The sequence below is a fragment of the Delphinus delphis genome, chromosome 11 (assembly GCF_949987515.2).
Source record: "Delphinus delphis chromosome 11, mDelDel1.2, whole genome shotgun sequence".
NCBI lineage: Eukaryota > Metazoa > Chordata > Mammalia > Artiodactyla > Delphinidae > Delphinus > Delphinus delphis.
Window position 1 is genome coordinate 5,178,781 of NC_082693.1, and position 17,050 is coordinate 5,195,830.

Genomic DNA, 17,050 nt, shown 5'->3' on the forward strand with positions numbered 1-17,050 from the left:
CCTCTGCTCCTATTCTTGCCCACCTACAAACAACATCCACATTTGCAGTTAAAACGATTTAAGTATAAATCAGATTATATCACTCTCCCATTTAACGTGGCTCACATGACACTCAGGAAAAAGTCCAAACTCCGTCCTCTTATCTCACCCTCTGCTCCTGCCTCAGCCACACAGACTCTCCTTAAGATCTTCAGACACACAGGGCTTATTCCCGATCCAGGGCTGCTCCCCGGGAGAGGCTTTCCCCCAAGATTCTTGTTGACTGACTGCTTTTCGCCAAGCACACCTCAGAGTGAAGGTCACCTCTTCCCAGAGGTCTTCCTTGACTGACCCATCTGACTGATATAGGACTCCCTCACCCCTCACTTATTCTCTTTCACATTGTTCTATGTTCTTCTCAGCACTGAAATTCTTCTGTTATTTGTTTATGAGGTTATTTTAAAGGGACCACTGTTTACATGCCGTGACTGTAGGGATTTTTTTCTCTCTTGTTTAATGTTCTATCTCTGGCACGTGGAACAACAGGGCCTGGTACATAGAAGGTACTCAGTAAACATCTGTTCACTGAATGGGAAACAAACGTTTTGGACTGAATGCCGGTGCAGTGTTTATCAAACCTTAACATCCAGGCTTTCTACAATCACTCTATTTTCTATGTAGCCATGCTAGCCATTGGCTTTTATATTCTGCAGTTTCTGTCAATATAAATAAAATATAAAAAATATGTTTTTATAAACACACCTGACTCACTGGAAAATTTGTTACGTCCTTCTAGGAAAACGCTGCTCTTCTAAGAACTATTCTTCTATCACTAACCCACGTCCTCACCAATTCTGCTCATCCTGGCTTCAAAGTCCTTACCTTAGGATTTTACTTATATTTATTTATAAACATATAGTATTTTTTAAGTATTGAATATACTTTGGCACAATGTTTAACCATTTCCAATTACTAGTGTACATAAGCTGTGCCCATGGATGCCACTGAAAGGCCCCAGGCAAAGGTCTTTTTTTTTTTAACTTACACAATAAAAGAACTAGATAAACAGTAAAAGAGAAAGGCCAGGGACTTCCCTGGTAGCGCAGTGGTTAAGAATCCGCCTGCCAATGCAGGGGACACGGGTTCGAGCTCTGGTCCGGGAAGATCCCACATGCCGCAGAGCAACTAAGCCCGTGTGCCACAACTACTGAGCCTGCGCTCTAGAGCCTGCAAGCCACAACTACTGAGACCTGATGCCACGACTACTGAAGCCCGCGCGCCTAGAGCTCATGCTCTGCAATAAGAGAAGCCACGGCAATGAGAAGCCCGCGCACTGCAACGAAGGATAGCCCCCGCTCGCCACAACTAGAGAAAGCCCGCGCGCAGCAATGAAGACCCAATGCAGCCAAAAATAAATAAATAAATAAATAAATAAATAAATAAATAAAAAGAGAAAGGCCAGTGACAGATCTAAACAAACCAGACAAAGGAAAAGTAAAAAAAAAAAATTGTCCGGCGAGGAGTAGTATAGCAATTTCCCTGGCAGGCAATAAAAGACGCAGACTGCTTATCAGAGACCCAGTATATCCAATGAAGCGTGTCACCTCTTGAACTCCTCCTGATGGTTCACACGGTGGTACTCACAGCATTAAACATGGGCTACGGTCCAGGACTGAGGCCGAGGACTTAGTGGACAAGTCAGGTGCTCCTAACCCCCAAACTGGCACTGCCTCGTTCGACCTCAGATAACCTGTCCTGGGCCTCATTTTACCCGTTAGTAAGATGGGGGTCTCGGAGCTGGTAGTAGTAATCAAAATAACATAATATGGTAGAAAAGGGACCAGACTGGGTGTTAAAAAGATCTGGTCTCTAGCATTTATTGGTGGAATGATCTTGGGCAAATCAATTCAACTTACAGATCCTCTGTACTTCGTGAATTAAATGGGGGAAAATAATGCCTGACTGCTCTCCTTACAAAATCGTTTTGAGAATTAGATGATATAAACTACAAATACTTAGATAATGATAAAGCAAACCCACTGGTTAAAAGATACATAAATCAAACTTTTTCTTTGCAACTTCAAAATCTAAAGGCACTTTGTGATTTGGATCTTTCTCACCTCCTGTACAGTCCTGGCCATGCAGCGTCCTTTACCCAAATGGAAATTCAGATGCTATCAGCAAAACTAACTGAATTGTCACTACTTCTTTGCTGATGAGGACTTCTATGAGGACTATGAGGACATAGTCTTCTGATTTGCTGGTAATAATGAGATACTAACCTATAGGCTTTTTCCAAAAAGGAGCAAGAAGGAACAGAAATACAGCAGTAAAGAGTTAAGTTTAAAAAAAATCAGACGTTGGTACCTCCGGAAGAGATAAGATTGGCACATTTTAAGAAAGCCACAAAATACAGATGATTTAAATTATGGATCTACGAAGAGAAATACAATAAATCCTGTCTCAATGAAGGTATTTTTAGATGGAGCAGAGGACAGTTTCCTGTTCCACAAAGTGGAGGAAACAGCATGTGGTGATGCAATCTGCCACTAACATTATCCGCGAAGGTGGGCTATCTGAGGTGGGAGCATATTCGGAAGCTGATGGCCACAAGCGAACTGGCCGGGAGACAAAATGAGCAGCAGGAATAAACGGAATGTGACGACCTATGTGCAGAAAATCCAGGGGAGGACATGTGAGGAGACAAACTTGGTTGTGTATGAACCTGCAACATTTACCGTTTGGTTTAAAAGACTTTACACTTATAACGTCTACAAATAGGCCTTCCCTGTTATGCCGTCATACAAACACTACTAAGGATCATCAGAGTGCATTCAACCTGGAAGAGGATCAAGAGAGTGAATTTCCAGCTGATAAACAATATATCCCAGAATAATAAAGCAGGACAATTTACCGGGCAATGGCAATAAGAAAGATGCTAGATCAGATGACCCATGTTCTTTCCACATGTTCAACTGTTCACACCTCTACTTACTATTGTTTATTTCATAGTAAAAATTATTTTTTGGTTCATTTAAGAAACTAAGAAACAATGTATAAAAGAGGACATTTGAAATAGCAAATAATGATTAGACTTATGCAACGGCTTGAGGAATTTTTCTTGTTTGGATCCAGGAAAAGTCAGTGCTACTATAAGAATAAAGATTTAATTGCAGAACATTGCGACCGTGTGTTTATAGATGATAGATACAATGTTCTAAAGTGATACACTGACCAACAAAAATTTTATAAGGTACACCATAAGCACTTATGTTTCAAATCTATGATTTCAATGTATGTGATTCTAAGAAAATTGCAGTTTAAAGTAAAATAATACTTACCAGGTAGAATGTTTAAATAGTTTCTATCTGCATTCTTAGTCTTATCATCACTTCCTCCATTTCGGTTTCCAGAATCTATTCATAAGGTAGTTATGCAACGGGAAAGAACACAATAACATATGAAAACACATTACTACTACTATTCCCCAAACAAGCACAACAACAGCAAAAATTTACTAAGGATCTCTAGGTGCCAGGTAGTCAGATACATGCTTTACATGGATGGTCTCATTTAGTTCTTACAAAACCCCTCTAACCACAACCCTATGAGGGACTAGTGTTCTCTTCACGTTATACACGAGAAGAGAGGATTCGATAGGTTAATTCACTTAACGGGGAAGGCACAGGTAAGTGGTGGAACCAGGTCTCGATCCCACATACTCAGATTCCAAAGCCTGTGGTCTTGACCGCTTTAGACTTGCCAATCCCCTATTTTTCATCTGGGAGGTTCAGGGCACTAAGCTAAGTACACATGAAATGACTCCATTAGACAGTTGGGGGGTGGCCAGCTTTATTTTTAGAATCTGAGTCACTGCTGTCGATATAACTTGTTCAGGACGATCAGCTAATGGTTAGCAGTACCAGGAATCACCTGCTATTCAGCCCATTCCTGAAATTTGTTACTTCTTATCTAACACTGTATACAATTTCTTTCAAACAGACAGGTGAGATTCTGTTTCAAATGGAATGTTTTTTTCAGATAGTCAATAGTTCTTCTTCCTTTTTAGAAGGCATGATATTACTTTGAGGGATAAATGTCGGTAAAATAAGATTTATCACATTTGATCATTCATTATTATGGTTGAACACAAATTATTTTATACATGTACATATATTTTTAATAGAAGATACATCTGAATTTTATAAGAATTCTATGAGAACTGAAAACTGCAGGATGAATATTAGCATTCTAAGTAGCTATCTTTAAGAGGCTGTATATTTATTCAAATTAAATATGAAACTATATTGAAATGGCCTTCAACATCAGAAAATCACTTGAAAACAGTCAGAACTTCAAATGAGTAAACTGAAAATACCAAGGGAGCCTTATGGTTTCAAACGAGTTCTGAATAAAAGTAACCTAATATTTTTACCCACTGACTACTCTGAGTAACTGATTTACAACATCATACCTTGTAAATGCATATATTTTATAAACAGGCAGAGGGAGAGAGAGGCATAGAGAGAAGGCTCTGTGTTGCCAGAATCCACATGTAATGCAACAGTCTGATTCTCATACAGACCCATGTAATCGATAGGCTTCGAATAAATGTCTGCTCACAGCGCAGAAAACAAAAACAATAAATGAAGACTCTCATTTTGTTCACGTGGAATACGAACAGACAGAATCCCTACTAAGTAAACAAGAAAGAACAGTTTCTAGTCCATCTCCCTTTCCGTGTTTCAATGGTAATACCTTATAATACTAAGAAGACGGCTAAAGTTTTTAATGTATATAAAACATGTACAAAAAATCAAATTGCTTTTGGCTTATCATGAACCACAGAAATATAAAGATGCTGATATAACAGGCACAGTGAGAAAAACAACAGAATGTCTTAGAATAGACAGTACTTGCGTATCAGGATGTAAACGTGTAGAACAAACACGTGGGCATGCTCAGAAAAGGAAAAGATGGAGAAAGTATTTTCGCAAAACTCTTCTATAACAACACGCGGGTTCCTCTAAGAAAGTAGTCTTTTATAAACCTACTTGTTTCACTGACTCACTTAAACCACAAAATAGTTGCTTGAACAAGAACAAAATACTACCATGATGTACACACGTTGCCTTAACCGTATGTGGTTTAAAAACTTCCTCTCATAAACTTTGCGTCCTCCGCCTTCTCCCACACCTGTCATGATCTCAATCTTCATGCTTTTAGTTACTACTAAGAATAATAGTTGAATGTGTCTGATCACATCCTTGCTAGTTTGAATGAGATGGAGGAAGGAGATGGCAGAAGAGTAAGAGGACAGACTGTAATTTTCTGAAAGGCCCTTCGCTGGGATACACTTCCACACTGATTTCCTAAGACTCAGCCTGGCTCTGTTGTATGTGACAGACGTCACCACTACAAAGCTATGTTACCCGGAGTGGAAATACAAACTGGTGGGGCCGCTATGGAGAGCAGTTGCTGACACTATCAAAATTACAAACGTATGTGCCCTTTAGCTCAGGAATTTCTCTTTACAAATCTATTCCATAGATACGCTCAGTCACGCATGACAATATACGTATAAGGTTATTCATGCACTATCACTTATAAGAGCAAAACTTGGGAACAGATAAAATGTCTATCAATAGGGAACTGAGCACTAATGGGATATCCTGCAGTGGAACACTATCCAGCAGTGAAAAGCTCTAAGGATGCTCTTTCTGTCCAGATATGAAATGATGTCCAAGACAAACTATTCAGTGAAAAAAAGCAGAGGACAGAGAAGTGTGCAGAGAAAGTTGCCATTTGTGTGAAAAGGCAAAATACATACATACACCTGTTCACACACACACACATAAACACGTCCAGAAGGTACATGTGACACAGCACTGGCTGCCTCTGGAGCAGGAAACTGGACGGCTGGTGGACAGAGATACAAAGACTTTTCACTGTATGCTCTTCTGTACAGTTTGAATTGTGAATCTTCAGATTGTTTTACCTATCTTAGAAATGATTAAAATATAAATAAAACGCTTTTTTTTTTACATCTACTGAATGAACACGAAAACTACCGTGACTGCTAATCACAGCTCTCTAGTTGAGCCTAGAGAGCTGCATTCTAGAATTCTAGCATCAAGAGAATGTGAGGAATTCCTCATGGGCTAGAGAACAAAGACACCAAGCAAAGATACAGCAGTCTCTCTCTCTGTTTACTAAAAAATACAAAACATGTGAACCCAAAGTATATAAGGGTTTCTTTGAAACACTGCAGTTGCAAAACAAACAAACAAGACAGACATCCAAAGTACCAGAGGTAGATTTAAAGGTCTGACCAGCAACCGTTTAAAACCCTGCCATATTTCATTTCCTGCGCAAGACATCAAGTTTCCATAAGAAATAATAAAACACTGAGTATGCACTCAAGCCAGATGGGAGCATGTATTATAACTTTATGCCTGTGACATAATATGAAATGTCAGAAAATAAGAAAAACACACCCTATGTGTGTGTGTATATATATATATATATATATATATATTTTTTTTTTTTAACATTTATTTATTTATTTATTTATTTTTGGCTGTGTTGGGTCTTCGTTTCTGTGCAAGGGCTTTCTCTAGTTGCGGCGAGCGGGGGCCATTCTTCATCGCACTGCGCGGACCTCTCACTGTTGTGGCCTCTCCCGTTGCGGAGCTCAGGCTCCGGACGCGCAGGCTCAGCAGCCATGGCTCACGGGCCCAGCCGCTCCCCGGCATGTGGGATCCTCCCAGACCAGGGCTCGAACCCATGTCCCCTGCATCGGCAGGCGGACTCCCAACCACTGCGCCACCAGGGAGGCCCCCCTATATTTTCAAATGAGCACACCCTTATGTTCAGCTCCCAACTACACAGACTTATGGCGCCAATTTAATGTTTAAAAAGACTGCTCTTTAAACTTTCATTTTTCAATTAAAGGTAGAAGAACTACTCCATAATTTGAGTCAGAGTGTTTTCTTTTATGTCTTCCCTAAGGTCTCCTTATGCATAAATAAATAGAAATCTTCCGAAGAAAAATGCCATGAACTTCTTCCATAGCTTTAAAATCATCTTCCAGTAAATTTCCTAGAAGGATGTTCAGATTGTGGATAAATATAGAAAAAGCAAGACATAATTCTAAACATAGTAATTTTTTAAAAGAACAACCAAAACCAATTCTTGTAACTGACTGCGTGCTACCTAAGTGGATCAAAGATGGAACATATAAAAAGTGTATATTTTGGGCTATATACCCTATGATTTCAATGTCCTTTATAGTACTAATTATATCCATTTTAGAGATACAGAACTTGGATCAAAAGATCACCAACTTTCCACTGAGTGCCTGCTTCACGTATAACTAGTGAATTGAATTTTAAAAACAGTTTTTCTAAGGATCTTGAACAAAATCACACAAACAAGGAAATTAAGAACAGAATTCAAGCTTCTAAAGACCCTGAATTTTGTTCTTAATTTCTTTCTTGCATCTTCCCACCGATACAACTTTCTCTACTTCAGATGGCCCATATGCTAGAAGAGTGCTTAGGGACAGAACATCCTGAAAGTGAAATTTAAGAACATCTGAGTTTCACTGACCGTGAGATTCTTTCAGCTTGCTCCTGCGCTGGGTTCTGGCGTAAAGTACCACCTGCTGGACAACCTCCAGCTGCTCTTCAATTCGGGGAAAATGAAAGTCAGTGCATTCTTGGCAAACTGTGGCGAAATCTAAGGGACCCAACACAGTTACGAACTTCTAAAGGTGAAGTATCAAGTATTTAGTATTTACTTACAGACAATGAGATCTAGCAGCAAGAGAATACAGCATTCACAAGGACGACTTCTCATACTTGTCCTTTCAATAATTATGTCTTACTAAGTTAGGGGACAACAATTTGGTTTTGATCAGAAACTTCATCTCTCAATCGCCCAGAAGAGTAAACAATTAATAGGCAAGGAAATTTTAATATAAGTCCAAACCTTCTTTAAATAATATATACTTTGATCATAATCCAGTCCCCAAAAGTGCTAAGAAATATAAGGTTCTTTTATTTATCATAGAAAATAAACTCTATTCAAGCTTCTTTTAAAAACAGTTATACATCTGAATATACTTTACATATTAAAATTTTTTAAATAATCATAAAAAATTAATTGTACTAAGAGGGAAAGTAGAATTTTACCTAGCATATTTAAGAAATAGGTTATTTTAAAAAAGAAAGAAAAAAAGGACAAATGGATGAACTAAAATTCACTGAGTCAGGATCTGCTCCTTTTTGAAAAATACATTTATATCTTGATTATTCTTTTTGTTATACCTTGAAACAAGGATCCTGTAAGAGTATTATCTACAATGTGATAGAATTTTAAGAAAAATGAAATACCCTGAAGCACCCTAGGCCTGCTGAAGTATGAAACAAACCTCAAATGGCAGTGCCTGGGTATGTGTGCTGTTTGGTCTACCTGAATACTGGGGTGACTCAAGCCTTTTTTTAAGTTTTTCGCTAATTCCTTTCTTTTTAGAATGGCATTAAATGGAGAACTTTAATGGCATAAATATGCATAATGCTAACTTACCTCTTTTAATACCACTATATGAATTGATGCGGTTATCCACTAGCAACACCAGGCCACAGAGGGACGTGGAGTAAAGCGACAGCGCCGTCTGGAGTCGGTGCAGCTTCACGCCGCTTCGGTGGCTCCTCTTGTGCTTACAGAAATCCAGCATATCTGCTCTCAGCAACCTCAGGTTATGCATGGTCTTCAGCTGGGCTCCTGGGGGTAGGCAACAAGCCCAGAAAGATACTTAGACAGCTGCAGAAAGCCAGCAGGGCAGGAGGCAAACCTCTGTGGCAAGAATCCAGATACATCTGTGCTACGAATAATTAAAATGGGCCTTTTGCAATTTTCTATTTGAATAACTATTAACATTGCATCTTTCTATTTGCAGAGAAATAATACATGAGCTAAAATAGAAAACTTACAGCCAATAAACTATAGGCTTTCTTGGAGCAGAACACAATTTTTAATAAAAAGAACCTGGGTATATTCTACTCACATGCTAGGGAGTTTTCTCTTACAGCATTAAAAATAGTTTCACAGGTTACAATGAATTGTGACTGCAAAAAGTTAATATACTTACCTAAGTGAATGGTAAAACTTTCTTCTAACTTTCTCTGTTCCTCATAAATCCTTCCATTTGCTTCAGCGGATTCTCTGAGCTGACTTGGTTGAACTTTAATTTCCTCACTGAAATTGAAAAAATTATTGATACGCTTTTTTTTTCTTTTTTGTATGTTTGTCAAAAACCTTTCCTAAAGGAAAGAAAGCTTTACAGTTACATGAGATGAAACAGCAGAAAGTAGCACTTAATTTATTCCTAAATTTATCCTTTATCCATGGGGACGAGTAAGATCATTAACACAGGTTGTAAAACTCCTACTTATTCTTTCATTTCTTTGGTTATTTCTTTCAGTAAGTTATGCATATTTTTTTAGTCATTACAATATCGATTGTATGTCATCATTTAATATTTCTTAGTAGCCTAAGAGAATGATTAAATGAAGTGACTAACATTAACATGTTTAAAATGACATTTTAATATATCCTATATCAGCCTGAGGGCTGGCGAAACTAGAAAATAAGTGAAGTGATAGAAAGGAAAATTAAAAATTAAAATGTCAAATAAATGTCAAATAATAAAAAAAGATGTAGTTCGTTTTGATGTATTCATATCCTCTCTTTTTTTGTTGTTTTACCATTTCCTGTTTTTTCAGCACCAACAGTCTCCCATTAAAGGACTTCTCTCTTTGCTCTGCTCTGCCCTTGCACTTCCGGAAAAGGTTTCCATGGAGGCACCAGAACTGTACAACTGTTCAATTCAAATTTCATGGTGAGCTGAAGATGGTATAAGTCTGGAACAGTCATCCACTCCCCTGACTACATTTTTGGGGTAAATCCAAACAGTCTCATTAGCATCACTGATTGACTTCATTAGTAAATATGGCAAATTTAAACGCCAAAGTAGATTCGTATAAATTTATATTAATAAAATATCCTCATCTTAGGACACAGAAAGCCACAAGACAATGACGTTCCCATGCTAATAGCAAGAAAAGCCCAGATAACCTATAAGATCATAACTTTTCTGGAGCTCATCAGAGATTTGAGGTAACAAGGCAACCAAGAAACTAAATTCTAAAGTGTGACACGCTTTAGAAGGAGAGACAGGACACACAGATAGTTTTCAGTTTGGGCAGGGCACAGTAGAAATAGGTTGCTGTAATGTATGTAAGAGGGTAAGAAAAAATCAGCTAAAATTTTAACAAATTCTTGAAGGTCAAGTATGGGCTAGCACATCCATTTAGAAAAGCTGTGAGCTCCAGGCACCGGGGCACTTTGCATATGCTCTTGCAAACTCTTTCCTGTTGGCCTCCACCAGGCGCTTCCAAGAAAACCTTGGGGGCAGGGCAAGAGAAGAGACAGCCCACTCGGTGGCACAGGCAGATGCGCTAAGAGTGCCCCAAGCCCAAGGCCCAGATCTGCTGGACTTAGGCTAAGACTGAAGCTGGACAAAGACCACAGAGACCCGCCTCCCACCGCCGACCAGGAGCCTGGCATCAAGTAACAACAACGTCAGTCTACTGCTGGTGGGTGGGCAGAGCAACAGCACACACGGGGACCTCCTGCTGTGGCACAGGCCTGCAAAGGCTACTGAAAGCTGAGGGTGGAGCAGGATGACAGAGGAGAACAGTCTAGAAGCCAAAGCCCCACTCTCAACACAAAGTGGCAGCAGTGCACTGCTGTAGAAAATGAAGCCTATGGTGGACTGAAGAGCAGAAACCAAACACAGCCCGACTGCTGACTAAATTTCCATAACCTTCACGTTAACGGCCTGCTCCTTTCTGGGCGTAAGTACTATTGACCTCAGTCTCTTCTTTTCTAATACACACAACAGCCAGCATTCAGTTTAAAAAAGAGAGAGAGAAACAGAGAGGGGGAAAGACCCAAAAAAGCAAGCAAAAATAAATAAATAAATAACCCACTGTCAAGAGAGAAAGCAATCAACAGAAACAGACTTTGAGATGACCCAGATACTGGGGTTAAAAGAAAGGGACTTTCAAATAACTATGACTAATATGCTAAAAGATTTAGTGTAAAACAACACACAAGGACAGATAAGGAATTTCAGCAGGGAGAAGTACTAGAAATAAAACATGTTATCAGATCGATGATCACAGACGTCAATTCCTTTGACAGGCTCATCAGCAGACCACCAATCATTTTATGATGCCACCACTACCCTGATGTCAAAACCACATGAAGGTATTATAAGAAAAACAAAGTTACAGACCAACATATATATAGTGGATGTATTTATTTACTGTTTTATAGTGGATATATTTAAATTTACATATAATATATATGAAACAATACATCATGAGTTACATGTATAAGTTTGAACTATAAAATTTCTAGAAGAAAACATAGGAGAAAATCTTTGTGATCTTGAATTAGGCAATGATAACTGAGATAAGAAACAAACCATTTAAAAGTTGATAAATTGCACTTAATTAAAATGAAAAACTTTGCTCTTCAAAAGAAACCATTAAGAAAATGAAACAACAAGCCACAGGGTGAGAGAAAATATTTGTAAAACACATATCTGATGATAGACCTGTATCCAGAATATATAGAGAACTTTCACAACTCAATAATGGAAAAAAAAAAAAGAAGAGGTATGGATAGAAGATCAGCACGTGAAAAAATGTTCAATGTTAGTAGCCGTCGGGGAAATGCAAAGTAAAACCACAATGAGACGCCACTACACAACCTACTAGAATTGCTAGATATCAACACCAGGTGCTGACGAGGGTGAGGAGCCCCTGGGACCCTCCCACAGTGGTGCTGGGAGTGCAAGACGGTACAGCCACTTTGGAGAACCAGCTTCTTATAAAATTAAGCACACCATGGATTTTACTTCCCATGTTTTCCAGCAACCCCACTCCTAGGTATTTACATAAGAAAATTATAAACATACGTCTATAGAAAGACCAGTATGTGAATGTTTACAGCCGCTTTATTTATAATTGCCGAAATACTTTGAATGTCCACCACTGAGTGAATGGATAAACAAAGAATAACAGAGCAATAAAAAGGGAAGAACCACTCATAAATGCAACACATGAATGAGTCTCCAAAGCGTTATGTCAAGTGAAGGAAGCAAGACACAAACTGCTACATACAGTTTGATTCCATTTATATGACATTCTGTAAAAATCAAAATGACAGGGACAGAAATCAGAGCAGGTTGCCACAAGCTGGGCAAGGAGAAGGGGGGTTAATACAAAGGTATAAAAAGGAAATGCTATGTCCTGATTGCAGTGATGGTTTCATGACTCATTAAGTTTGTCAAAACTCATCAAAATGTAAACCTAAAACAAGTGACTTTTACTTTATGTAATTTATCCTTCAATAGACCTGACTTTAAACAAAAGGGCAAAAACGGACATATATACACTACCAAATGTAAAACAGATAGCCAGTGGGAAGCAGCTGCATAGCACAGGGAGATCAGCTCGGTGCTTTGTGACCACCTAGAGGGGTGGGGTAGGGAGGGTGGGAGGGAGACGCAAGAGGGAGGAGATATGGGGATATATGTATACGTATAGCTGATTCACTTTGTTATAGAGCAGCAACTAACACACCATTGTAAAGCAATTATATTCCAATAAAGATGTTAAAAAATAAATAAACAAATAAATAAATTTTTTAAATGGATCAATCTCATACAGGAGTTCTATACGTAGTTATGTTGAAAACAGGTTTCTGCTCCCCAAGGAAATCCCTATCAAAAAGGAAAACAAACTAACCAAGTCACAGTAAAAATACTCTTTCCCAGGAATAGTTGGTTTTTAAAGCAGCAGCAGCTAGAGGCCAGTATTTACACAAAGGAATTGATCCTATAGAATGAATTTCTGAAACTAGAGTAGCAAAGCAGGAGATAATTTTTGTAGCAAGGGGCTTTCTTAGCGTCCATAGGTTGATGACTTCCTACTTTTCTGACCACAGTATAGAGTACATATTTCACATTGTGGCTCAACGCACACATGAGTAACGTGCTGATATTTTTTTCCCTAGTCTATTCTACTCAGTTCTGTTCCATTCAATTCCATTCCATTTTATTGTCATTTTAAAAAGTCCAATTGGAAAGTAAAGGATCCAGCATGGTCCCTGGCAGACTGCAACCAGCAATTTGAGACCTCATAGTACACAGGTGTTCCCAGCCTGTCTGTCACCTCACCTGTCCCTTTGTATTGTGTTCAGCACTATTTTCATTTGAAATGAGGGGTACATATATGTTAGTGTCCAGGAGGTTATCCCATTTCTAATTATAAAACATTGTTCAAATATTTCTAAGGTGTTGGCTTGGGGAAAACAACAACACAAATGACAGATTATAATAAGAGATTATACAGACTGTGTCAGGTAAATAGTTTAATGATAATCCATCCATCTGCCTAGTTTACACCCATCCCATCAATATTTATTTATATGCCTGTGTCAAGAGCTAGACACTTGACAAAGACCTGGGTATACAACAGCAGAAGAACAGACATGGTTTTTGTCTTCAAGGCAAGACAGGTGGGGGAGAATGACATTAGACAAATAAAGGGCAATATCTAAATGTTTATAGCATACACTAGAAGATGCTGGAAATAGGATTATTATACTGTACTAAATATATTCCCAATCGGATATACTTTAGGATTTGAAAGAAGAAATTCTCAAAGGTGAGTACACAGCCAGGAAAGAACAGGCACTGGCGAGCTCTAGGGCAACACATGAAACACAATGTATTTAGGCCATAAGGCACCACACAAATTGTGACTTATGGAAAGTCCTCTAGACTGTTTTGGTACCTTGTACATGCTTCTGTTACTGCACACATCATTCTGTACAGTACTGTTTTATTCACAGGTCAGTGTCTCTAGAATATAAGCTCCACATGGGCAGTTATCTTTTTTTTGCTCTTCTGCTTAAAGAGTGCTTGGCATTTAAGGTGCAGTCGACCGGTGTGTATTGCGCTGAAAGGAAACCAACTTAAGGAAACAAGAGACAGTGATGGCGGTATTTAGGTATACACACCCACAAGATTTACGGCTAAGTTCTAGCAGGGAAATCACTACTGTAAAACAGCCAGTTACCCGCCCCACCCCGCAAATCACCCACATAAAGTCTATAAAATGAAAGGTGTTACAGGAAGTATAAATTATCTTGAATTTTCACCGGCAACTTAAAAATATCTACAACTAAAAAGGTCCAGTTTTACAATAAATACAAACTACTACTGACAATGACCTTCATCTGATAAAAACAACACCTGATTAATACCTGAGAGAGCTGTTTTTGGGGTTTTTTAGGTCTTGATGAAGTTTCATCACCCATTCCTGATACTCTTGCTTTTGAATGGCAGTCGACTGTTTTAATTCATTGGACCATTTATTTTCCAAGTCCTAAAAAGAGACAGTACACTGACTAACTACTTCTTTTACAAAAATAAATAAGTGGAAAATGCAATCCAAAAGTCATTATACTTCACTCACCTGCTGGGATTCGAAATGCTGAGCAGCCAGTGAATTTACATCTTGATCTGTCAGTGATTTTCCCAGTTCCTGCATCACTTTTTCCATTTCAATGCCTTGTCTGAACCATAAATAAAGCAGATCAGATATATTCATCAAATTTTTAATACAACCACTCCGGATTTATAGAACAACCTCTACAAAGTCAAAAGAAAATTTTTGTTTTCTAGGACTATGTCCAGTTAGGGCAACTATACTACCTGGAAGGCACCTTGAAGCCTTGCCAATGGAGATGTGGAAATAATAATGATAATGTCATATAATATCAACAACGTCATTTGTGCAGCTAAATTGGAATCTAAATTTAGTGCACAAATGAAAGCATTCAAATTCTAGGTGATCTTTCAATGGCTAATATTTAAGAAGCTGCAGATTTACACAAAGAAGATACCCTGCAATTCCAGCTTAAATACATTTTCTTTTTATTTGAACATGAGTTAAAGTGACTTCAACCTTCAAAAGGTACTTTATTATAACCAGAAGCTGCCAATTAGGTTCTAAGAATCAAGCTGGTATTAAGTCACAGGGTTCCCTTTTTAAAGGAATATGAAATACATTCTGAAGATACATTTTAGTCTTCTTCATTTATGCAAATAAACATGCGGAAATTAAAAATGGTTTTCTCTACGGGAAAAACTAATCAGTGGTATTAGAGGTTCAGATAATGGTTATTTATGGGGGAAATGGGTGGTGACTGCCGGATGGGCAGGAGGGAGCCTTCTGTAGGGCTGGAAATCATTTCTTGATCTGGGAGATGAGCACATGGGTGTACTTACTTTGTGAAAATGTACGGAGCTGTATACCTATTGCTTATTGCCTTTTCTGTATGTGTATTATATTTTAGTAGGTTCATTAAAATTATCTTCTAATAAAAAATGTATTTAAAAAATTTGTTCTGAAACATATTTCAAACAAACTTGTAAACAACGAAACACAGACATGAACTAAAAGGATTTTACTATCATTCTAGTCAATTTATAAATTGCTCTTAAAAGAGAACTTATACTTATTTATAACAACTGATTAAGATACTTACATGTATATGATAAATGAAACTCATTCATATGTTATACTTCTATACATTTCTATGTATACCTTCTAGTATTAAATATTCAATATCACTTAATTCCTACTTAACTATAAGTGGGCAGGTGACCCCATTAATTTTTTAATAACTACTAGAGGTCAGGTGAAGGATGTGCTTGCAAGTAAGATTGTTATTTAAAACAGAAATAACTACTAAGCATTAATAAATATAAACTTCGATACAAATATATTAATATTTTATATTACACATGTTCCCTCTAGTGGATAAAGAGTATCATTGCCACTTTTAAGTTTCAAAGAAATATCTTGAATCTGATTTGCTAAAAGAAGCAAATTTCCAGTGAGGAAAAAGAAGACCAATAAATAATAATTCAACAAATAAAATTTCACGAACATTTATTTCACCCTAAATGTTTTAGAAGTACAAGTAGTTAAGGATACAATATATATTTTCTATGATTAAGATCAAAAAAATTTTATTATTTCTCAGATGAAATACTAACTATCTATTGGCTCAGTATGTCTGGTGGGGTGATTCTGACAACCTGTATATTATCTTGAACAAACTTAGGAAAGAAGATCATTATAACTACTGATGCTATACTGAGAAAAGTTATTTTAAAGATGTAAAATGGAATTAAAAATGAAAGGAGAACTGAGAAAAGGTGTCACTTCTGCTCATGAATTAGATAAATGAATTAAGCACCAAAACTGTGGGTGAACTTCCATCAATGAACTCCAACTCACCATTAGTTATACTGTTCACCTTTGCAAAAAATATTACCTATCTGAAAGGGAACATAGCTTATTTTTATTTTTTAAGCTACCAGTTTGGATTTGTGAAAAATAAACTATAAAACTGTTCTTAAAATAAATGTATTCAAATAACGTTTATACGTTTAGGTGGGAAAAAGCAAAGCCCCGTCAAGAAGTCTGGCCAAAGGACATTTCAAAAAATAATGTAAACCAAGACAAACCCCTGATGAAAAACCGCTCCACGACAGAAAATGCACATGAAGTACCAGTAAATGCAGATAATTAGTAAGTTAATTCAGATTCCCCAAAACTGAAGAGTTTTGTGGAATGAGAATCTTCTTCCAATTTAGAAAAAAAACAATTGTAGAATATTGATGGCCAGAGATGAAATCTTCTGGGAGGTGGAGTGAGCAGGCAGCAAAGTCGACCACAGTTTAGAGCAGCTCACCAGCTGAATGAAAGCAGGAGTGATGGCTACTGACATGAACTACAGAGAGCCAGGCTGGGCATTTTCTAATACACCTAGATGGGCAGAATGAGTGCAGTCCCAGAAAACCTGAGATCCAAGGACAGATTCAGAATGAGATGAAGATTATATTATTTGAAGCCCT

General features: G+C 37.8%; 1 protein-coding gene across 2 annotated transcripts in view; it reads right to left on the bottom strand.

The window, feature by feature from the left end:
* Positions 1–17,050, bottom strand: part of FERRY3 (FERRY endosomal RAB5 effector complex subunit 3) — a 45,962-nt gene that overhangs the window by 21,665 nt on the left and 7,247 nt on the right. For both annotated transcript variants that reach the window (XM_060024143.1, XM_060024142.1), the window contains exons 5-10: positions 14,598–14,697; positions 14,386–14,507; positions 9,134–9,240; positions 8,569–8,766; positions 7,591–7,719; positions 3,321–3,395 (exon numbers count right to left, since the gene is read on the bottom strand). In XM_060024143.1, the coding sequence (XP_059880126.1) occupies positions 3,321–3,395; positions 7,591–7,719; positions 8,569–8,766; positions 9,134–9,240; positions 14,386–14,507; positions 14,598–14,697 (731 nt within the window). The remainder of the gene's footprint in view (positions 1–3,320; positions 3,396–7,590; positions 7,720–8,568; positions 8,767–9,133; positions 9,241–14,385; positions 14,508–14,597; positions 14,698–17,050) is intronic.